The 22,588-nt window shown below is 49.3% G+C and overlaps 2 protein-coding genes across 5 annotated transcripts in view; both read left to right on the top strand.

Moving 5' to 3' along the window:
- Window positions 1-16,815, top strand: part of PLXNB1 (plexin B1) — a 148,799-nt gene extending 131,984 nt beyond the window's left edge. For 3 of the 4 annotated variants that reach the window (XM_081852244.1, XM_081852245.1, XM_081852246.1), the window contains 4 exons: window positions 409-473; window positions 573-648; window positions 2,835-2,909; window positions 3,985-9,868. In XM_081852244.1, coding sequence (XP_081708370.1) covers window positions 409-473; window positions 573-648; window positions 2,835-2,909; window positions 3,985-4,089 — 321 coding nt within the window. In that variant the 3' untranslated portion in view covers window positions 4,090-9,868. Of the gene's footprint in view, window positions 1-408; window positions 474-572; window positions 649-2,834; window positions 2,910-3,984; window positions 9,869-16,803 lie in introns of those variants that run through there. The other variant, XM_081852247.1, reaches the window with a different exon arrangement.
- On the top strand, window positions 11,935-21,775 carry LOC309337193 (ankyrin repeat and SOCS box protein 5-like). Its single transcript, XM_081853932.1, has 5 exons — window positions 11,935-12,233; window positions 14,154-14,377; window positions 15,296-15,489; window positions 16,653-16,781; window positions 19,252-21,775. Exons 2-5 carry the CDS (start codon window positions 14,167-14,169, stop codon window positions 19,471-19,473), a joined length of 756 nt encoding a protein of 251 aa, XP_081710058.1. The 5' UTR covers window positions 11,935-12,233; window positions 14,154-14,166; the 3' UTR covers window positions 19,474-21,775.
- Window positions 21,776-22,588: the final 813 nt, after the last annotated feature.

Here is a 22,588-nt window from a genome sequence, read left to right as displayed (position 1 = left end):
ACTCTTAACCACTACACCACTCTGGCTCTCAGTAGAATGCAAGGCTTCCTCTCTACAGCCAGAGTGGCTGTCCAAACCATTTTTTTTGCTTTCCATTCAGCAGGGCGGTTGTCAGTCACTGTGTGCACCTTAGGGTGCTCAGAGCAGACCTTCCGAATCTGGTGCACTCCAGAACCTCTGGGCTATGATTTCCGTCATTCCTGAGCATTTGGCTGTGCTGGCAGAGACGGAAGGGAGTTGGGAGTGCTAACAACATCCTAAATTTACCCAGCTCTTTCAAAATTTCCCTCTTTCAAATTTTCTTTGTCCTATTCATCACTGCCACCATTTGGATAACCGTTATCATGACACCTAAAAATTTTGCTGGGTATCGTTCCTAATGTCTTGCTCCCTTTGTGTCATTTCCAGGATTCTCCGATTAACAAGCTTCTCTACGCCCGCGACATTCCACGTTACAAGCAGATGGTGGAAAGGTAAGGAGGAGGGCCAGGGAGCTGGCTGGATGTGCCTAGAAAGGAAAGGAAGGAAACAGGGTAAAGAAATGAATGGTTATCGTTCTTTATCTCCTGCAGGTACTATGCAGATATCCGCCAAACCATCTCTGCAAGTGACCAGGAAATGAATTCCGCCCTGGCTGAACTCTCACGAGTAAGTAGGGTGCGAGCTACATCAGTCTTTTTTCATTTCTCTGTTTTCCTCCTGCTGAACCAAGACCTCTGTTGTTGTTGTTTAGTCGTTTAGTCGTGCCCAACTCTTCGTGACCCCTTGGTCACTCCTGTCTTCCACTGCCTCCTGCAGTTTGGTCAAACTCATGCTGGTAGCTTCGAGAACACTGTCCAACCATCTTGTCCTCTGTCGTCCCCTTCTCCTTGTGCCCTCCATCTTTCCCAACATCAGGGTCTTTTCCAGGGAGTCTTCTCTTCTCGTGAGGTGGCCAAAGTATTGGAGCCTCAGCTTCAGGATCTGTCCTTCCAGTGAGCACTCAGGGCTGATTTCCTTCAGAATGGATAGGTTTGATCTTCTTGCAGTCCATGAGACTCTCAAGAGTCTCCTCCAGCACCATAATTCAAAAGCGTCAATTCTCCGGCGATCAGCCTTCTTTATGGTCCAGCTCTCACTTCCATACATCACTACTGGGAAAACTTTAGGAGCCTTCTTTTGGAACGGAAGAAGAGTCATGCTGGATCAAGGCAATCATAGAATTGTGGAGTTGGAAGGGACCACGAGGGCCGTGTAGTCAAGCCCCCCTGCAATGCAGAAATCTTGTGCCCAATGTGGGGCTCAAACCCGCGACCCTGAGATTAAGAGTCTTATGCTCTTCCTACCAGCTAAGCTATCCCAGGGGAGAGGAAGCTGGCCAATCTGATACAGCATCCTATTCTCACAGAGATACCTGTAGGATCCGAGCACAAGAGGCCTCTCCCTTCCTGCAGTTTCCAGCAACTAGTATTCAGAAGCATTGCTGCCTCTGAGCATAGCCCAGGCTTCCTCAGCCTCAGCCCTCCAGATGTTTCTGGCCTACAACTCCCATGATCCCTAGCTAGCAGGACCAGCGGTCCTGGATGATGGGAATTGTAGTCTCGAAACATCTGGAGGGGCCGAGGTTGAGGAAGCCTGGCATAGCCCTTGTGGCTGGTAGCCACATGAATTTGCCCGCTCCTCTAGAGTTACTAGGTCAGGTTGCATAATGGGCACAGAAGCAGCATTAGCATTGCTCTCTGCTACCCTTGTCTTCCATTGCAGAGATGCATACTTGACATAATTGTACTTGTATACCACCTTTCTGTAGTTGAAACCATGCTCAAGGTGGCTGGCAATGCAAAAAAAAAAACCCCACGTAATTACAACATAACAAAAGCAGTCATAAACAATAAATGAAGCATCAAAAAATACGCATAAGATCCAAAATAAAGCTGCAAAAAAAAAAGTAACATTGATAACATGAAACTCTCTCCCACCCCAAACAATACCCCCGGATCAAGAGTCTGTTCAGCAGCTTCTGCTTTTGTAGCTGAAGTCGGTAAGCCCCCCCCCCCTCCCAGGCCAGGTGGGGCTTTGTGCCTTAATGACAGAGCACAAGTTTAATAATAATAATAATAATAATAATAATAATAATAATAATAATAATTGATACCCTCCTCTGCCTGGCCAAGACCGGGCTAACACCGAATATACAGTAAAAACATTAAAAACAAAACACACACACACAAAAACCCCCCAAACAAACAGTTGATTAGAATATAAGTTAGACTACAGTTTAAAATGCAGCTTAAAATGCAGCCTCGTTTTAGTGGTAGCCTACAGATCAAAGCCATAAGGGGAGAAAACATCAAATACTCACCGGGGCCAACTATCCATGCTGGTCCTAAATGGCCCAGCAAAAAGAGCCGAGGGAAAAATTATATGCAAAATCCCATATAAGGGGTTCCATCAAAAAATAAACAAATGAGAGGGGGGTTTAGATTGAGTCCAGCCCAAAGGCCAGGCGGAAGTTTGGGTGCAGAAGGTTCCCAGCTTCAGACCCCGGCATCTTCCAGTTAAAAATATCAAGATAACAGGTGATGGTGGGAAGGACCTCTGCGCGAGGCCTTGGAGAGCCGTTTCCCATCAGAGCAGACAGAAGTGGGCCAGGTGGACAAGTCGTGTGTCCTAGTCCTATTTAAGGCATGTTCCACAGATCCATTGAGAGTTCTCCGCCATGAAGCGACTTCACCATATCGCCAGTCCTGTTTGCAACTTGGGCCACCACAAAACTATTGAAAGTGACTCATTAGGGGAGGGGGACAGCATGTTACTCTCTTGGTGACTATTAACCTGTCGTTTCCCGGTTACAGAACTACTCAGGTGACCTCAATTCCTTGGTGGCTCTGCATGAGCTCTACAAGTACATCAACAAATACTATGACCAGGTAAATGTGGCCCGTATTTTAATGTGGTCCCAAAAACTTCCTTGTAGGGGAAAGGAACATTTTTTCAGGCTTGGGGGGGGGCACATGTCCCTGGTGGGTGGGGCCAGAGGCAAAAGTGGGTGCAAATTTCATCTTTGTACCACATTTAGCTCACAGGGGTTAATGGTTCATAAGACTCTGTTTCTCAGTTGGTTTTGCTGCTGCCGTTACTACTAACTCAGTGGCACAACGAACGTGCAATGAGGAAAATTGCAGACTGGGTGTAAATGAGCCCACTGCCTCCACAGAAACTCTGTGGCTCTCCTGGAACTCGAAACTGCTCCCTCCACCAAAGGATTTGTTCTGGTGCTTGTCCCTTGGATGCTGAGAGGAGGTGGAAGTGGGGAGATAATTCGGAGCAGGAGGGCGAATGAATCAAGCTGACCCCAGACCTCAAAGAGGAAAGCATTCCTTAATCAGGGTGCCTCTACCAAAAAGGCCCTGCTCCTCCTGGATGCCAACAAGGAAGGCACCCAGAGCAGGGGCCCTCCTAAAGATGATGATGATGATGATCATCATCATCATCATCCAGTGCTACCTTGGGTTACATACGCTTCAGGTTACATACGCTTCAAGTTACAGACTCTGCTAACCCAGAAATAGTGCTTCAGGTTAAGAACTTTGCTTCAGGATGAGAACAGAAATCATGCTCCGGTGGCGCGGCGGCAGCAGGAGGCCCCATTAGCTAAAGTGGTGCTTCAAGTTAAGAACAGTTTGAGGTTAAGAACGGACCTCCGGAACGAATTAAGTACGTAACCAGAGGTACTACTGTATATTATTTATACCCCGCCCATCTGGCTGGGTTTCCCCAGCCACTTTGGGCGGCTTCCAGCAGAATATTAAAATACAATGTAGGTTTGCATTGTAACTTATTGATGGAGATTCTGGCCTCTAGAAATCCATGCACCGAGCTTTCAGAGGCCTCGCTGGGATGCTGAGCATCCGCTGCCCCACCACCAAACAAAACCAGAAATCTGGCTCTAGAGGCGAAGGCTATGACTACCAGATAACAGCTCCAGGTTTCCTCTCCCCGCAGATCATCACCGCCTTGGAGGAGGACCCGACGGCGCAGAAGATGCAGCTGGGCTACCGCCTGCAGCAGATTGCCGCTGCCGTAGAGAACAAAGTCACGGACTTGTGATGTGCACAAGGGGACAGTCAGCCAGGCGGGGGGAGGGGGCAGAGGGTACCTGCTGCAGCAGGGACCAAGCACGCCACACCGACGACGTGGAAGGAGGGAGGAGCAGCAGCAGCAGACCAGGAAATGCCAAGCGCCGTGGAGGGCCGAGAGTGCCAGAGAACTTTATTCTTCTTTTTTCCTTTGTTTTTTTTTTGCAACAATAATGATGATGATAATGGACTTTAGGGGAGCGTCTCCCTCCTCAGAAGCTGTGGGCTCCTCCCGTTCAGCTTGAGCCAGGAGGCCGGGAGTTACGAATGTGCCAAGAGGGTTAGAGACTAGTGTAGCCACACAGGCGGCGATTTTTTTTGCCTCGGCGCCTGTAGCCAAGGCTCGGGCAGCAGCCTCTGGATTTGGGCGGGCTCCCTTTCGCCCTGAGAAGAGAGAGCATCCCACTGCCTAAGCAATCAGAGAAGGAGGGGAGCATCTCTGCAGCAGAGCCCTTCCCTGGCGCATCAAAACAGACTGGGACCAAGCGAAAGGGAAGAGGCTGAGGATGGAGGACAGAGGAGCCACCGCCAGGCTGGGAAAGGCCTGCCACTAGCTGGGACCCCGCCGAGATTCCTGGAACAGCACAGAGGAGCCTGCGCCTGCCTTGCTCACCCCCACCTGGTTCGGAGGTCCTTGCCCCCCACAACCCAGCATGCCTTTCTGCAGCTGCTACTCCAAGCACAGAGCCCGTCCCCAGAAAGCACAAAGGAGACCTTGCTCCCCTCCGACTGCCTCGCCCCCTCCTGTTTGCTGCTGTTTGGGGGAAAACGGACCTCTGGGTCGCACTGTGGAGAGGGGAAGTCTTTCCTCCCCTCTCCCGCTCCTCTTTTGAGTTAGCACTTCTCCTCAAGCAAACACCCTCTTTCCTCGTGTTCCTGTCTCTCACACTGTGGCTTTGCTCTGTCCAACGCCACCCCGCTTCCCCATGGGGGTCTTTCCTGGGTCTGCCAGAGGCAACTCAGAATTTTTGCAGAACCAATTGGCCATGCTTCTGGCTTCCTCCAAGGCCCATTGTGGCAGCTTTTGCTGTTTCTCTGCCTGTAGTTCGGTTGCCAATATTTCACCGGCTTCTCATTCTGTGTCTTTGAGAGCTGCTTGATCTACAGCAGCAATGGCTACCCCTTCGCCCCTCCAAAAGTTGCTAGACTCCTGTCATTGTCCCTGACCACTGGCTCGGGCTGATGGGAGTTGGGTCACTTCCAGATGTTCTGTTTATTTACTTGGGATTTGTTTGCACAAAAGTTATGGGGAAGCTAGACAACCTCAGCTGTTTATTTAACATTCGGGTTTTTATTCTACTTCGCTATATTATACCACACTTCCCAGTGTGTTTTCCTGTCACTTCCCCTATTACAAAAAAATAAGATTTGGGGGTGGGAATGAGGTTCTCCAGCAAGAGCTCCAAATCAGATTTATTTACCCAACATGAATTTGTCCATATGTGATTGAATCTCACCCAGAGGTGTTAGTGGTCTGGGATGGTGTGTGGAGACAAAGGCCTCTTACGATTTCTGCAGCAGGGTCTCTGTCTCCAGGGTCCTGAAGCCACAGGAAAGGGAAGCCTTTTAGCTACTTCGTGCTGATTGGAACAAATCAGAGGGAAAGGAAGTGAGCCAGCCATGGAGGATTGGCTCCCGGGGGTCGTTCTACAGAAGGCACACTGGAAGAGCTCAGAAGAGTTGTTCTGTATGCTCCAAAGCTAAGCCTTTTAGGAGCACTGAAAACACAAGCTGCTTCGGTTTCGGGAGAATTGCATGCATGTTCTGTAACGTACAAATACAACTTAAGTCGCTCCAGATATTGGAGCACTCCAAATGATTTGCCCGTGTACAAGCACAGTAAAAAGTAGATCTAACTCACAGGAAGCACATGGAGATCTGCACTTACCGTTGCAATACATCCCTGATTACTAGTAGTATTGTACAATTATAAGGTTATGCAGCCTTCTTAGAAGGGGGCATGGCAGTGCCTATGGTGAAGGGGCCCTACACTTCTGAATTTGCCACTGCTCTGCTTATCCCATCCCAAAATAGCAATCTGGAAGCGCCCTTGAACTCCAGCAACATCTGGAAGGTCGCAGGTACCCATCCCTGACCTACAGGCATCCGCAGGAGGCAATATTTATCCCTTGCTGATTTAATCTGTTTTAACAGACACAGGTGCAAGCCCAGGTGGGGAGTTATTTTCCGTCAATTGACAACTCTACCTAACTTAGGTTAGCCGAAAAGGAACTATCACTTGAAGCGCTGTTGAATCATTCCATGTCATTCCTCACAGGAGGGAAAGAAACCCTGGATTGTGATGTGGTTTTTTTCCCCCTTGCACCTTATTGCCTCTGCAGTTTTAGTTCTGCTTCTCCTTGTATGTTTGCAGCCCACATAAAACAGCACTAATGCCACAGTTTCAGGCAAGATCCAGCCACAGCAAACCGTTCCAATCTGCCGCTTTGCATCGTAGGCTCTGGCCCACTTCCTTGCAAGCCGTGGGGTAAGGATTTCTCTCTCTTTATTTTGGCAGGGCTCCTGCTCCTTCAACAGCTGCACAGTCAGGCAACAAAACAGAAGAGGTGGGATGTTTTCCTTGGATTAGACTCTGTTGCAGATAGATGCCCAGCTTTTTTTAGTCCGGCTTCCTAGAACACTCCAGTGAGCTTTTACGGAGAGTTCTGTGCAATTTTAAAAGAATGCCTGTGCCAGCATCAAAGTAGGTCAACAAGAGCCATATGAGGCATGTTGTGGGGCATCCGTGAATAGCATATATCTTCAACCCTTGTAATTTAAAACCAGGCGCAGAGTGGGAAGAGGATCCAGCTTAGAGTTGCAGCGCTTGTTTGCCTTTCTCAACTGTGCCATTTTCCTGATTTTAAACCCCCCCCCCCCAAAGCTGCTACTTGCCCTGTGGCTGGTAGACTTCCAGGTACCATACAGGTGGCTTGCATATTTTAAACCGCAGGACAAATTGAACACCAGCCTCGGAGAGGGGGATTTGAATTGAGGAAATGGCACAAGCACGAAAGGGCTAGCTCCCTCCCATCTGTTAGCACCAGGGTCTGAATGTTTCTCCTCCCTGGCTTTTTAAAATGCAGGCGAGTCTGTTCACGGATCTCCTTGCATCATGCCTTAAGAGATTCAAAGGCTGGTGCCGCCTTGGTAGCACAGATTTTAGGAAGAGCACCTGTTGCCAGCTCCGGCACCGCTGGTTCAAATCACAGCCTGGCCATAACTCTCCCCAGGTGCCTTAAGCCAGCCACATGAACTCCAGCCCTCCGCCTCCTGTTTACAATATGGGGAACGGCGATAATTACACTGGTATGCCTTGCATAGCTGTTGTAAGGATTACTGAGATTACGTGTGTCACACATTTCGGGAAAAGGCCGCATCGGCCTTCTCCAGTCTGATGCCCTCCAGATCCAGCCAACATGGCCGTCCAACCATGCATATTCCCACCTGTTATCTCAGTCCACTTCTTAATACCTCAGGTGAAAGCACAACCCTGCTTGGAAGCTGTGCCCTTTGACCTGGAACAACCTCCCCCCAAATTTCAGGTAGCTCAGAGCGGGGCTGGTTTTACTTGGGGGTAGGGAGCACTTCGTACATGCTCAGCAGGCCTCTTGCTCCTTTTATTATTCCCCTGTTCCATAGTTAAAACCAGGCTGTGAGACAAAACTCGTAACTTGGAGCCTTAGTCTTGAGCTCCGAATTTGTCCCGTAAAGATTTGTACCACGAAAAGGGTATATCGTGCACAGACAGATATTGGACACCCATTTCCTTTCCCAGAATGGGGTAGCCTCTTGTCGCCGCCTTACGAGACAAAATTGCAGTTACCTTCCAGTTGACTCAGCAACTTACCTCTTTAGCCCCGCTGCCAAGGATAAGAATGTAAGGAAGAGCCAAAGGTTTGTTTACTCCCGTATACTTCTCTCCCCCCCCCTGCCCCAAAGTGCCCCGCCAGGTGTCTCTGGAAGGCCACAAGCAAGACGCAAAGGGCAATATCCATTTTCCATTGTTGCTCCCTAGCAGTTGCTACTGAGACGCCTTTGAATCCGTAAGCTCCGTATTGTAATCCCTCCTGGTGGTGCCCCAATAAAACTGCAAAGCTAAGCAGGGTCTGGTATGGTTTCAAATTGAATGAGGGGACGACCACCCAATTGAGATTCCTGCATTGCACGGGGTTGGAGTGAAGGACCCTTTCCAACCCTATAATCATGCCTAGGAGCTTGCAGTTCTTGAGAGAGGTTCTGGGATGCAGGGCTTGAGACTCTGCCTTGCTTTGTGGGGATATGTTCTTAAAAGCATCAGAAGAAACCTCCTGGGTCGCGCCAGTAGCCCATCTAGTCTGTTCTCTGAGTGCCTACGGGCATGAATACACAAGCATTCTTCATGAACGGTATCCCAAGCGTGAAGAAGCACCTCATTCTGTCCTCGATGGTCCAGGTTCTAGTCCTGCAACGCTCTCTTTCCAGGCTCTAGTATTAAGAGATGCTTTTCCCCACACCCTGTACCCTCTTGCGTACCTCAGTCCTTTCTTCGCCTCAAGACGCCTCTGATTCTGGGGTTGCTCTGTGCAAAGTGAGAGGGGAGCATTGTTTGAGGTGGTGAGCCCAGCACCCACTGCCTTCTGCAGGTGCTAAAAAGGCGTTCGGGTGCAGCAGTCGTAAATCTGTTGCTTACTCAAACCCCAGGGGTCCTCCTCTAGTGGCAATGGCCATTCAGAGACTGAAAAGCGGCAGCTGTGCATTGAAGAAAGTGGTCCCTGCACAACTCGGCTTGCCCAGAGGACTATGTTGTATCTTTAGCACTACCTTAAGAAAGGTGGGGTTCCTCTGCTTCTCAGCTCCTTGAAACGTCTCATGTCACCCTTCCTGTCCCACGCACCAGAGTCATCTGTGCTCTTGCAACAAGCAGAAGGAAAACAGAAGGACAGCTTCTTCCTTTTTTAACTTGTCTCTGTTGTGGTGTATTTTTGACACCAGCCCGGTCTGCAAGCACTGGTACAGGTGACCAAGCTTCTTGGAAAAGCAGAAAGAGAGAGGACAGTTCCTCAGGTTATATGTCTTGGCAGCTCGGTCCCCCAACAGATTTCATTTGCAGCCTAAATGGTGGCAGGAACTTCTGCAATGGGGGAATAAATTCTGTAGGAAGAAACTGCTCTTGGCTCATGCCACAGCTCAGTGACGGAGCACCCGCTTTGCATACAGAACGGGTTCGATCCCCAGAATCTCCAGGTAGGCCTGAGAAAATGCCTGCCTGAAATCCTGGACAGCCACTGCCAGTCAGTGTAGAGTCTATTGCCTGCACTGTAGACAATACTGAGCTAGATAGAGCAATGGCCTCACTCACTGTAAGGTAGCTTCTCATTTTGGGGAGAGGGCTGCCTGAGGTGGGTGGGTTGGTTGGACTCTGCCTATGTTTCTTTTCTAGTTTCTTACATCCCTGGTGCTCAGCATCTCACTTTCCCTTTTTTTTCCCATTCTGGCCCAGCTCCGTAAATGCACTCTCTCAACTGATTAATAATAATAATAAATTCTCCAATCTGGAAAGCTTGATGGACAAACCAGCCAGCCTGATTTTGTTGTTGTTCCATAGTATAATAATGTTATTGTAGATACTGTTCTGAGCAAAGTAGGAGTTTTATCATCAAATGAGAAGTTTTGTCTGTAAATAATCAGTTTAGATCCCAGATGACTTTATTACAGAGCAAAATTCTTACACGGTAATTCAATAAACTTTAATATACAACACAGAAGAAGGCTCGAGCTTCCAGTTCCTTAATGATGTGGGAGGTCTGATTGCCTTTTTTTAAAAAAAACAACTGGGTCTGCTCCTGTGCTTTTAACAGGATACATAAATTTAGAAACTGCAATTTTCTTAGCCTGTGTATTCTGCTGTGGAAAACCTCACCAGCTTAATTTCTGTGCCACAATGCTGTTAAAAAGCAGAGGATCAAAGCTTGTGTGTGTGTGTGTGTGTGTGTGTGTGTGTGTGTGTGTACACACCTTATTGTGGGAGGAAAAACTCTTGCTTTCACTTAACTGGTACTATTAAGAACAGAAGAGCCCTGCTTAGCCTCCTGTTCTCTTAGTAGCCTGTGAGAAACCAGCAAGCAGGACTAGAACTCAAAACAACCACTCTTCCCACCTGCGATTCCCAGCAATTGGTACTGAGAGGACGACCATCTCCCGGCAGTGTCAGCATGGCCAACTTGGATGGCTTTTAAGAGAGGGTTACTCACATGTATTGAGGATAAGACTATCAAGCCATGTAATTACTACCTACACTGGTGAAAGCAGGTAAACTTCAGCTGCTGGGAATCACAAGTGGAGAAGGTTGTGTTGTGCTGAGGTCCTCCTAGGCATCTGGCAGGCCTATGTGAGAAGAGGCTGCCGGACTTTAGAAGGACCTTTGGGCTAATCCAGCAGGGCTTTTATGATGTTCTCACATGCGGTGACATGGTCAGTGGGTTGGCCAAGGGGCTGGGAGAGACCAGGGTTGAAATCCCGACTCAGCCATGAGGCGCACTGGGGGATTAAATGAGGAGAAGTCTGTAAAACCACATTGGGCTCCTTGGAGAAACAACGGAATAAGAATTAAATAAATTTTAGCCTCCTCCACAAATTTGGCTAATCCTCTTTTAAAGCCATTCTGCTAGATGGACCAATGGCCTGACTTTATATTAAGGCAGCTTCCTATGTAACCTCTGATGTGAACATCTATTATTATTATTATTAGTATTAGTATTAGTATTAGTATTAGTATTACATCTATTATTACCATCCAAACCACTGTCCTGTGTGGTTTCTAGTCAGGCGTCTGAGGGGTTTTTTCTTTTACGCTTTCCCTGGGATAACCCACTGTTTACTGCTGAACTGGAACCAAGATCAATAGGGTTCGCAGCAAATTGACGTTTGTTCCGATTCAACAGTAAACCGCAGATTTTCCCGAGAAAAGCAGGGGGTCCAAAAAGCCCAAACAAACCTCTCCAACCCCTGACTAGAAATCACGGGACAAAGTGAAGTGTGGATGGTCCCTTAGGTCCCAGGGCAGGGTCCAGAAAATGGAAACACAACCTGAACACCATGGGCATAGCTTTTTCTGGGAGATCACCCCCCCCCCAAGTTGTGGAGCTCAGATCATGGGTCAAATTCCCCCCCAAAAAGAGGACATCACAAGGGACAGGCTTTTGTCATACTCAGTTAATTGAGTATTTATTTATTATTATTATTTTTTAATAAACTTTATTACATTTTCAGAATTTACAAAGAATAGAATAATTTGATCCTCAACTACATATTCTAGGGTAAAAACAGGTGTTACAAAATACATGGTAGATGTAGGATAAACAGAGTAACATTAAAAAAGAAAAAAGGAAGGGGGAAAAACCAAACCAAACCAATAGTTGGATATTCTGTACACAAAGTCCTTCCAACTGGTTTGAGTCCCTCATGAGTTGGTTGACTTCCATCTATCTCTTCGCGGTTTCGATTCTGACTATTACAATTAAATAATCTGTGTTTTATTGTTTATCCAAACAATAGGAAGAATTCTCCCCCCCCCCCCGCTTTTCTGTGAAATTAATCTAAACACAGCCAAGTGTTATTATTGGAACCGTATTTATTCAGATAATTTTGGAAGCATTCCCATTCCTTTTTGACCTTATGTACCGAGTGGTAATTGAGTACTTTTAATGCTTTTCAGTGATTTTTGAGGGGGGCAGCTGCCCACCCCCCTTGACTACGCCCATGATTAACACGGTGTTACACGGCATTAAAAACGAATTTTAAATGAAGGCGGGTGGATTGAAGAGTCCGACACACCCCGGGGTTTCCCGCGTGTTTTATAAAGGCTCCTCGAGGCCTCGCTGCGGCTTCGCACTGCAGAGAACGCGGCGCCCGGGAGGGCGGCTCCCTTCTCGCCGCGCGGCAGCCATTGCAGGCGGCGCCTCTCTCCTCGGGGCGGGAGCGGAGGAAGGAGGCTCGGCCGCCTTTCCCCCGGGGCCTTGAGGCAAGCCCGGGGAAGCGGCCTCTCCGGGGCGGGGCGGACTCGCCACGCCCGCCTCTCGCTCCGAGATGGCCGGCCGCTTCTCTCCAAGCCGGTGCCGGGCGTAGCGCGGGCGGGTAAGCGGCCCAAACGGGGAAGGAGGGAGGGTTTTCGGGGAGATGCCGGGCGGCCACGACCCATCTTGGCGTTCAAAGGAGCAATGCATGGCGCAGGGGAGGGGTCGAAGCGGGTTTTAATCCGGATTCGCTCGCCGCGCCGGATGCAGCGGGGAGGGAATGTTGCAGCTGCGAATCGGTGCAGCGGGAGCCTCTCGTTCTGCATCGCGGACAGAGGCGTCTCTTGCCGGCCCAGATCAGCTTCCCCCTGTCCCTCCTGCGGAAGTTTGGGGTGAATCCATCTCGAAGGTCCTTCCCCTGAGCTCCGATGGGTGCGTGGTCTGGTAGTAGTAATGGGTCCGTCCGTTAGGGCCGCTGCACTCTGCACATGATCAGAAGTGCCCTCGACACCCAGGGCTGAGCGCGGGTCTTGAGCTCCAGCACCCCTGAGCTCGTTTCACTGACTCTTTGGAGCCCTGTGCTTCTGGTTCAGGAGGCTTGAGGTATCGGTGCCAACTCCCTGGGTGCCCAAGCACCACTGCCAGATTTACGTATAAGCTAAACTACGTATAACTTAGGGCCCCACTCTCTTGGCCCCCCCCCAAAAAAAATCACTATTAATATACTTCTTGTTAATTGTATTTCAGTTCAACAATTACTTTGATAAAATACATATTTTGTTATGCGCAAATGGCTTTAGATACCTATCAGGTCCATACATTTCCATATAGCATATATTCAACACAAAAAACGATGGCAATTTGTTGTTGACAAAGGACAGCTGGACATATAAAGGGCCCCATTACCTCCAGTAGCTTAGGGCCTCATCAAACCTAAATCCGGCCTTGCGAAGCACCCACAAAATTTCCCATCAAGGGGCCAGGCACCCACAAATTTCGGCGCCAGGGCTATGCATACTGCATGGCACCCATGGTCGTGGGGCCAAGCTGGCCCTCTTGGGTATGGGGCAGGGCTGTGTTCCTAGTGGTAGTGGGATTGACAGATGACCACAGGGGTGCCAACTTGAATAAAATACGGGGGGGGGGGAGGGAGGGAAGCCCCACCCTGCATAATCAACCACATGATGGGGCACACCCACACTATTTGAACAGCAATGTCCATCAACTTGGGGGAGGCAAATTTTATTGGGGTGGGAAGAAGAATGGCGATTTGTCAGGGATGCTTTAGCTGAGATTCCTGCATTGCAGGGGGTTGGACTAGATGATTCTTGGGGTCCCTTCAAACTCTTATGATTCTATGAAGGGACCATGTCTGACCCCCTCCGCCCCTGAGAAGCCGTGGTATGGCTGAAGCAGGGAAAGAGAGAGATGGGGGAACATAGCAGGGAGGAACTCTGTACATGGCTAGGAGCACTTTGGCCAATTGCTCCAACGGGCAGAAAAATCATAAAGTGGTCCGCCAAGACCCTCAGCAGTTTTAAAGTAGTCATGGGAAACCACTGTGGTAGAGGGAATCTGGCCAGTGGGTCTCATGCGACACGTAAGGGTGCTTAACCTCTCCCCTGTTCTCTTATCACCAATCTGAAGCTCAGTGCACCCCCCCCCCAGTCCATACAGGGGATGCGGGTGCTGTTGTGGTTTAAACCACTGCCGATCGGAAGGTTGGCGGTTCGAATCCCCTCAACGGGGTGAGCTCCCGTTGCTCTGTCCCAGCTTCTGCCAACCTAGCAGTTCGAAAGCACACCAGTGCGAGTAGATAAATAGGTAGCACTGTGACGGGAAGATAAACAGCGTTTCTGTGTGCTCTGGCACTCGTCATGGTGTCCCGTTGCGCCAGAAGCGGTTTAGTCCTGCTGGCCACCTGACCCGGAAAGCTGTCTGTGGACAAACACCGGAAAGCGAGCTGAGCGCCACAACCCCAGAGTCACCTTTGACTGGACTTAACCGTCCAGGGGTCCTTTACCTTTACCTTACCATACAGGGGAAGCCTTTGCATGTGGACAGAGGGAGGACGGACGGAGATGGGCTTCTACATCAGCTCCCTCTCCCGAGCGCCCTACGGCAATGGGGCACCGCCAGAGTCCTCGCGCCCCGCTGCCAAGCGCTACCAGGCGGCACCCAGCTACAACTACAGGTGGACGGAGCTGCACTACGAGGCCAGCCGTGGCAACGTGGAGAAGCTGAAACAACTCCTGCTGACCTCAAGTGTGTGTCCTATATAATGTTTCCAGGTTGCACTTAGGGCTAAAAATGGAGCAAACCAGACTTTGGGAAGGAGAGGGGCCTGGGCGGTGTGTATTCCCCGCACTCCAAACTCCATAACAATATTGTGCGTAGGCAATACAAATGGTGTACTATACCAAAAAAGAAGGACCGTGGGCAAGGGGTGGCTGTAGTCCACTCCTAATCCAGGCCATTATGTATGGCATAGAGAAAGCCAGAGAAAAGTTGTGCTTCCTCTCTCCTAACCCTGGGAACTCGTGAAGCTGAATGTTGGAAGATTTGGGATGAATAAAAGAATGCCCTTCCACAGTTAAACTGTGGAACTCACTGCCACAGGAGGCAGCAATGGCCACCGTCTTGCTTGGCTTTAAAAGAGGATTAGACGAAAGTCAGGGCGGAGAGGGCTATCGAGGGCAACTGGACGCAATGGCTAGACCAGGGGTCAGCAACCTTTTTCAGCCATGGGCTGGTCCACCATCCCTCAGACCATGTGGTGGGCTGGACTGTATTTTTTGGGGGGAAATGAACAAATTCCTGTGCCCCACAAATAACCCAGAGATGCATTTTAAATAAAAGGAAACATTCTACTCATGTAAAAACACGCTGATTCCTGGACTGTCCGCGGGCCGGATTGAGAAGGCAATTGGGCTGCATCCTGCCCACGAGCCTAATAATAATAATAATAATAATAATAATAATAATAATAATAATTTATTATTTATACCCTGCCCATCTGGCTGAGTTTCCCCAGCCACTCTTGTGCTTGGGGGGCATCTGTGAGAACAAGATGCTGAACTACTTGGGCCACTGGCCCGACCCGGCCGGCTTTTCTTAAGTCCTCAGTTTGTTTCCATCTTGCACTGTTTTTCTGGAAGGTGCTCAACTCCCCTTTGGTTTCAGGCAGGGAGCTGGTGGACAGGAAAGATTATTACGGCAAGACAGCCCTCTACTGGGCAGCCTACAAGGGGCAGAGGCATTCGGTGGAGCTGCTCTTGCAGCATGGCGCCAACGTCAACACCTGCTGCAAACACGGGGGGACCCCTCTCCACGCGGCCGTCGGCCTCTTCCCCGACTGCACCCTGCTGCTGATCCAGGTAACGTCGTCAAAGGTGCTGCTCCTTATCATCCCGTCCTGCAGCAAGTGGTGTTTGCTTCCCTCCATGGAAGCCTTAGGGAAAGGGCCATCGTCCAGGGGTTAAGCCCCTGTCTTGCATGCAGAAGGCCCCAGGTTCAATCCTGGCATCTCTTAAGGCGAGACGGGAGAACATCCTTATTTGGAAAGCTGCTGCTGCCAGCCAGTGCTGGTGACGCTGAGGTAGGTGGGCCAATGGTGTAAGGCAGATTTCTCTGCTCCTAATCTGCATCCCTGCTACTAGGATCCAGAGGGGCATGGTGGCCTGTTGACAGGAATAATAATAATAATAATAATAATAATAATAATAATAATAATAGTTAATTATCTGTCTATTGATTGTGGTCTGACTTCATTTACTTATTCAGAGGTTTCTCTGCACAAGGCATTTTTTGTTAAAAAAAATTATTAGTTTTAGATTTTAATTTTACATTCAAACATAAAATACCACCACAAAATAAATAATTCGCTGACTTCCTTCCTCCCCTCCGTGGAGTCCGCAGATAGTCACTTTCCACTGTGTATCATATCATCATCTGTCTCTCCAATATACTCAATATTAACTGAAGTTCTTTTTCCACATTGCAAGTCTTATTGCAGTCCTAATATTTTTAACTGTTTACAGTGTTCTCTCAGATAAGCTACAAATTTCCCGCAGTCTTTTATCATCCTGGTTTCTGATTTCCCCAGTCGTTTTAACCATTTCGGCATAGTCCATCAGTTTTGTTATCCATTCCTCTCTTGTATAGGGATCTTCTCTTCCTAAGGGTATCCAGGCTGCCGTTGTTGCGTACATAAACAGCCTTGCTTTTTTTTTTGCTCCCTTGGTATTTTTTGCTCCACGAGGCATTTTAAGGCAGCTTCCTCCATTCCTAGCTGCCATTCCTGAGAGTGGCAGGAGGAAGGGAGGGCAAATTCAATCACTGCAGGAAATTATTTACACAGAAGCCATTCTGTTTGGCCTGTGGTGGGTGGAGGGGGAATCGGGTACCTGTTGCATCCGATTCGGCCCTAAAGATGCCCAGGATGGACTTATGGACTTTGGTCACACCATATGGCTTCAGCAAGCCAGGACATGGTGGGGGGTGAGGTCTGTGGTGCTAATGACTTGTTGTTCCTCCTCAGCACGGCGCAGATGTGAATCTGAAGGACAACTGGGGAGTGACCCCCATGTACCTGGCTGCATGCAGTGGACAGACAGAGTGCATCCGGTTGCTGGTGCAGGCTGGGGCCTGCATCTGCTACAGAAACAAGGTAGCCCATTACTAAAGACCAGGGGTCAGCAAACTTTTTCAGCAGGGGGCCAGTCCACTGTTCCTCAGACCTTGTGGGGGACCAGACTATATTTTGGAAGAAAAAAACTCGAATTCCTATGCCCCACAAATAACCCAGAGATGCATTTTAAATAAAAGCTCACATTCGACTCATGTAAAAACACCAGGCAGGCCCCACAAATAACCCAGAGATGCATTTTAAATAAAAGGACACATTCTACTCATGCAGTGGCGTAGCGTGGGGGGTGCAGGGGGGCAGGCTGCACCGGGCACAACATCGGGGGGGGCGCTCGCCGCCTCCAGAGTCGCCGAAGAGCCTCGGGCGCAGGCTGTAGCAGAGCCCCATGTCTCGCGGAACCGACGAGCTGTGCGCGCATCTGGGCTGAAGGTGTCCGGCAGGCAGCAGCTCTCAGCGCTTGCCGCGGTCCCCGCGCATCAGGGCCGCGGAGGGCGCGCCAGGCAGCCCCTCCTCATAGCCCCGCCGCCGCTGCTGCTGCTGCTGCTGCTGCTGCTGCAGCTGCTGGGCCATGTTGCATTTTCCTCGCCTCTCTGCCCTCCTCCTCCGGGCAAGCGGCGTCGTTTGGGCGGCAGCGCCAGCGGCAACTCGCCTCAGATCACCTGACACGGACCCGCCGCTGCCGCCGTGGCTACCTTACCGTAAATACCCCAGCCCAGGCAGCAGCAAGAAGAAGGTGGCAGCGGCGGCAGGTTAGGGGTTAGGGGCGCAAATTACTTGCCTTGCCCCGGGTTAGGGGGCGCAAATTACTTGCCTTGCCCCAGGTGCTGACAACCCACGCTACGCCGCTGTACTCATGTAAAAACACGTTGATTCCCGGACCATCCATGGGTTGGATTTAGAAGGCGATTGGGCCGGATCTGGCCCCCGGGCCTTAGTTTGCCTACCCATGCTAAAGACTGTGGGAATGTCCAGGGAGGCAGGAGAAGATATATTGTTTATTACTATCCTTCCTAACTTGCGCTGGCAGGTTCCTTTACTTAGCAGTGTTTCACATTCCCCTTTTAAACACACAGCGGGTAGCTGGTTGCAGGCTCGTGTAAGCCTCTCACTACAGTGGTAACCTCTGCATACGAACAGGATCCGTTCCGGAGCCCCGTTCGCATCCTGAAACGAACGCAACCCGCGTGATTCGCCTCTTCTGCACAAGTGCGAGCGGCGAAACCCAGAAGTAACGAGTTCCGTTACTTCCAGGTTGCTGCGGAGCGCAACTCGAAAACGATCAACCTGAAGCAACTTCAGCCCGAGGTATGACTGTATTGGGTTACTGTTAAGTTCCCTTATATCCCTCTTAAAAGAATGAACATGCCACAATCTTGTGTAAAGTATATAAACGTAGTTTACTCACATTCTGTTCACAGTTGGATCCCTGAAGGGCAGACTTAGTTACAAAGTATATACATGTGGAGCTATCCCATATGGGGATAATCCCAGTGTTCTCTGTTGGCTGGAAGCTTCAGGATGAGAACAGAAATTGTGCGGCGGCGGCAGGAGCCCCCATTAGCTAAAGTGGTACCTCAGGTTAAGAACAGTTTCAGGTTAAGAACGGACCTCCAAACAAATTAAGTACGTAACCTGAACTTCCCAACAACAATAAATATTATAATTATAATAAAAAAGGTAAAGGTAAAGGTACCCCTGCCCGTACGGGCCAGTCTTGACAGACTCTAGGGTTGTGCGCCCATCTCACTTAAGAGGCTGGGGGCCAGTGCTGTCCGGAGACACTTCCGGGCCACGTGGCCAGCGTGACAAAGCTGCATCTGGCGAGCCAGCGCAGCACACGGAAACGCCGTTTACCTTCCCGCCAGTAAGCGGTCCCTATTTATCTACTTGCACCCGGGGGTGCTTTCGAACTGCTAGGTTGGCAGGCGCTGGGACCGAGCAACGGGAGCGCACCCCGCCGCGGGGATTTGAACTGCCGACCTTTTGATCGGCAAGCCCTAGGCGCTGAGGCTTTTACCCACAACGCCACCCGTGTCCCTTGTAATAATTATAATAGATGTTAGCAAATAATAATAATAATAATAATAATAATAATAATATCTAATTCCAAGGTGGCAAAGTTCTTCTGTGTCCCAGGTTAGCTTCACTGCTACTCTGCCATTCTTCCACCTGATCTCTTGCCACCCAAAACAAAGAATTGCCTCGAGTGCCAGCCTAACTCAGAGTAGACCCATTGGCGTTAAGGAACAGGGCTAACTCACATACACTACCTGGTATCTGAAGAAGTATGCATGCACACAAAAGCTCATACCAAGAACTAACTTAGTTGGTCTTTAAGGTGCTACTGGAAGGAATTTTTTTATTTTGTTTTGACTATGGCAGACCAACACGGCTACCTATCTGTAACTGACACTAATTTCAGTGCGCCTCCTCCAAGTAGGCCTTTGGGAACGCAACCCGAAATGCTGTTTTTTCTCTTTTCCGGCTGCAGAAAACAGGAGCCCCTCCCAAGCGCCTGGTCTCGCAGCCGGCGTTGATGTCCTGGATGGATTCCTGCCGCCAGCAGCCCCTTTCCCTCAAGCACCTCAGCCGCCTCTCCATCCGGACTGCCCTGGGTCACAGGAGACTCCAAGCCATCAGGGACTTCAACCTCCCTCCACTGCTGAAGCAATACCTTATGTTTGAAGACCTGGCTCTGCTCGACGGATTGTAGCCTCGCGAATCGGCGCCTCCCGGCTGGTGCTGTTTCTCCGCCGCGGGAGGGCCTGCCAGCGCCTTTTCCTTGCCTGGCGTATGTCGCCTTTGTCTTTCGACTGGGGTGCTGGTGTCGCCATCACACACGGAAGTCGGGCTTTCCAAGAAGGAGACGAGGGGATGAGATTACAACTTTTTTAGTTTAGGAGGAAAAGGCGAGCAAAAGGAACATGCTGTAAAGGTGCATAAAGCGATGTGTAGCGCAAATAAAGAGAACAAAGACGTTTTTTCTCCCACAAGGACCCGGTCGTACAAGGAAGCTCAATGCTGGGAGACTCCTTGCATTGTTAAAACGATGGGGTTTGCTGCCAGAAGATGCTGCGACGATCACCAAACTGGGTGGCTATGAGAGGGGTTTAGGTCACTTCGCGGAGGGTAAGGTTGTCAATGATCACATGGGATCAGAGGCACGATTCCTCCGAATAGTGGGAGGATGTGTGTTGCGTTCATGTCCTCCTTGCAATTCCCAGGGGCAACTAGATGGTCACTTTCTGAAAGCGGTTGTTAGCCTAGATGGGTTTGATCTGGGGGGGGGGGGCGTCTTATGGCCTTGCGAGTCACCTCCTTCCTTACTGGCACCCCTTCATCTCTTCTGCTTGTCACCTGGATGTCTTGTCATTTGGGTGGCCGAATTGCCTTCCTGGATTCTCTGTTCCTGACAAAAACTGATATTGCTGGGAAGCTTGTAAACTGGGGGCAGGGGGGAGCCTTTTTGGCACAGTAAGTGGGGCAGATCTTTCCTCTCCGCATCCCGACGTTGACAGGTGGACAAGGTCGGCTACCTGTCAACCATCTGACATCGTGATGACTGATAGGGGGTTGGTCCCACCCACCTGTCAAATGTTGACCTACCTGCGGTGGTGATGGAGTAGTCTGAAAGCGGCACCAAGCAGGATTGAACTCTCTGCTCACCAGCTGATGAGCAGCGGGTCCAATCCTGCACTCTAGTGAAGTGGCACCCAGCAGGACTCAACCCTACTCCCCAGCCTATCAGGTGATGTCATCCGGTGACATCAGCTGATGGGCAGGTGGACATGGTTCTGGGGAAATAGCCTTGTGGGACTACTTGAACCCTTGGCTGGTTGTCCGGGGGTGGAGGTTTCTCACCCCTTTTGTAAGCAGAGCATGAAGGTGATGCCTTAACTTCTCCCTATTATCTCTAGCTGATTCCACGTGCATTTTAGATCAAGGGAAAAGGAGGCTTCAAGCATGCAGGCCCTACTTTAAGAACAGAACAAACCAGATCCACAAACCAGAGCCAGCTGCGAAGAGACACACTGTTAGTATTAGAGAATTCCGAGCCCAGGAATTTGTTTCGGGTACCACAGAACTGAACTGGGCTCAGTCCTTCCATACAAAAAAAAAAAACAACACAAATAAAGCTACTCCTTTGCCTCCTTCCTTAATCAGCGGGGAGTAAGAAATTCTTGTAAGAAATCACCCGGAGATCTTCTGGTCCAGGATAGTAAGAAGTGTTAGCATTGAAATTTTCCAGCCATTTCCATAGGATAACTTAATCCAATAAGCTACCGTCATCCTATTATTTACTAAAATCTAACATGGGTGGATTAGCTTTGGCTCGTAACCAAGAGGAAGGCACACCATATGGTATCTGTAATGTCCTCAGATCCGTACATGAATTTAGACACTACTTCTCTATTACCCCTAAGATGAGAAGGTGTACGTTGATGGGCTTTCTTCAGTTCATCCTCTCCAGTGTGCAGTTTTCAGAAGAAGGGTTGGTGGTCACGTCCCAGTTCTGGAAGAACTTGAGAACCTCTTCCACTTATGCCACCAGGCTGGAGAAGCAGCCAAATAATCAATTACATTTGCTCCTTTGTAAGAAAAGTGAATTCTCCCTTCTCATCCCCTCTTGCACAACCATTCAACAAAGATTAGCTTTGACTAATAAACCGACCAGAACCTCTTGGGACTTAATTTGGGAGTCCATGGAATTCCCAATCACTCCAGTTTAAATGTTCACTTCTCTTCCCACCAATTCTGGCATTAAAATCCTCTGCAAAGCACTAGAGTTTCTAGGAACTTCTTACCCCAATTGCTACAAAAAATTCTCCACGTTCGGCCATATGTCCCAGTCGGCAAAGGGTGATGAAGTTAGGTTGGATATGCTCCTTGATTACAAGAAAAGCTATCATTTGATACCTTAACTGTCCGAACTACTGCATAACTATCCACTTTCCCAAGCTGCAAGATTCTTGTTCTAATTGATGTTGAGATTAATAAAGCTAATTCATCACTGGAATGACCTCTCTCTTTTTTTCTTTCTTGACCCTGCCAGCACTGAAACGGTCTTGTATCTGGAGAAATCAGTTTGTATCTCAGCAGCTTGCACCTCCTCTTTCTCTTCACCTGTTCCTTTTGCTTGTATGTTGGCATCTGTCTATCTTGGGAGACAATGGAGGAATGTGCCTTGGGGGGGGTGAGGTCAAGCTGTTGGAAAGTTGCAGCGCCTGTTGTGGCTGTAGAGACCAAAGCGGGAGAGACATGCTTTGTTTCAGCTGGGGCTGATGAAGGCGTCCAGTTTTCCTGTTGTTACAGGGACACCATGGCCTTTCTTCTCTCTGTGCTCCTCCCAGAGGTCATTTCTCCTCCGGTCACTGCTATGGATATACAACTTAACTGTCTGTCTCCATGATAATACCTTAATTTGATCTTCTCTTAGCCTCATCTGCTGCCAAAGGTGTGTATGTAATGCACATTGCAGTTTAAAAAACTTTTATATCAAAGGCTTACTACAACTGTTGTTGGGTTTTTTTGTGTTTGCTTTTCCCTGGGTTATTATTGTGTCCACAGAATTTTAAATTTTGCTACCTTGCTGCTTTTATGTTCATTTCGTCCATCTACTCTTCTTCTTCTTTGGTAATCACTCGTAGCCGGGTAAGATTGTCTTCCATAAATACGGTTTTAACATATAGGTAGGTAGACGTGTTGGTCTGCCATAGTCGAAACAAAATAAAAAAATTCCTTCCAGTAGCACCTTAGAGACCAACTAAGTTTGTTATTGGTATGAGCTTTCGTGTGCATGCATCTGAAGAACGGTTTTAACAATGAGT

The sequence above is a fragment of the Podarcis erhardii genome (genome assembly GCF_964252035.2).
Source record: "Podarcis erhardii genome assembly, chromosome: 2".
NCBI classification, from domain to species: Eukaryota; Metazoa; Chordata; class Lepidosauria; order Squamata; family Lacertidae; genus Podarcis; species Podarcis erhardii.
This window is presented reverse-complemented; position numbering and strand designations above follow the sequence as displayed.

Bases quoted from the DNA above. Each gene is read 5' to 3' on its own strand.
- LOC309337193 (XM_081853932.1), top strand. From the start codon at position 14,167: ATGTGGACAGAGGGAGGACGGACGGAGATGGGCTTCTACATCAGCTCC. The intron at 14,378-15,295 runs GTGTGTGTCCTA...CTTTGGTTTCAG, and splicing joins ACAACTCCTGCTGACCTCAA to GCAGGGAGCTGGTGGACAGG. The intron at 16,782-19,251 runs GTAGCCCATTAC...TTCCGGCTGCAG, and splicing joins GCATCTGCTACAGAAACAAG to AAAACAGGAGCCCCTCCCAA.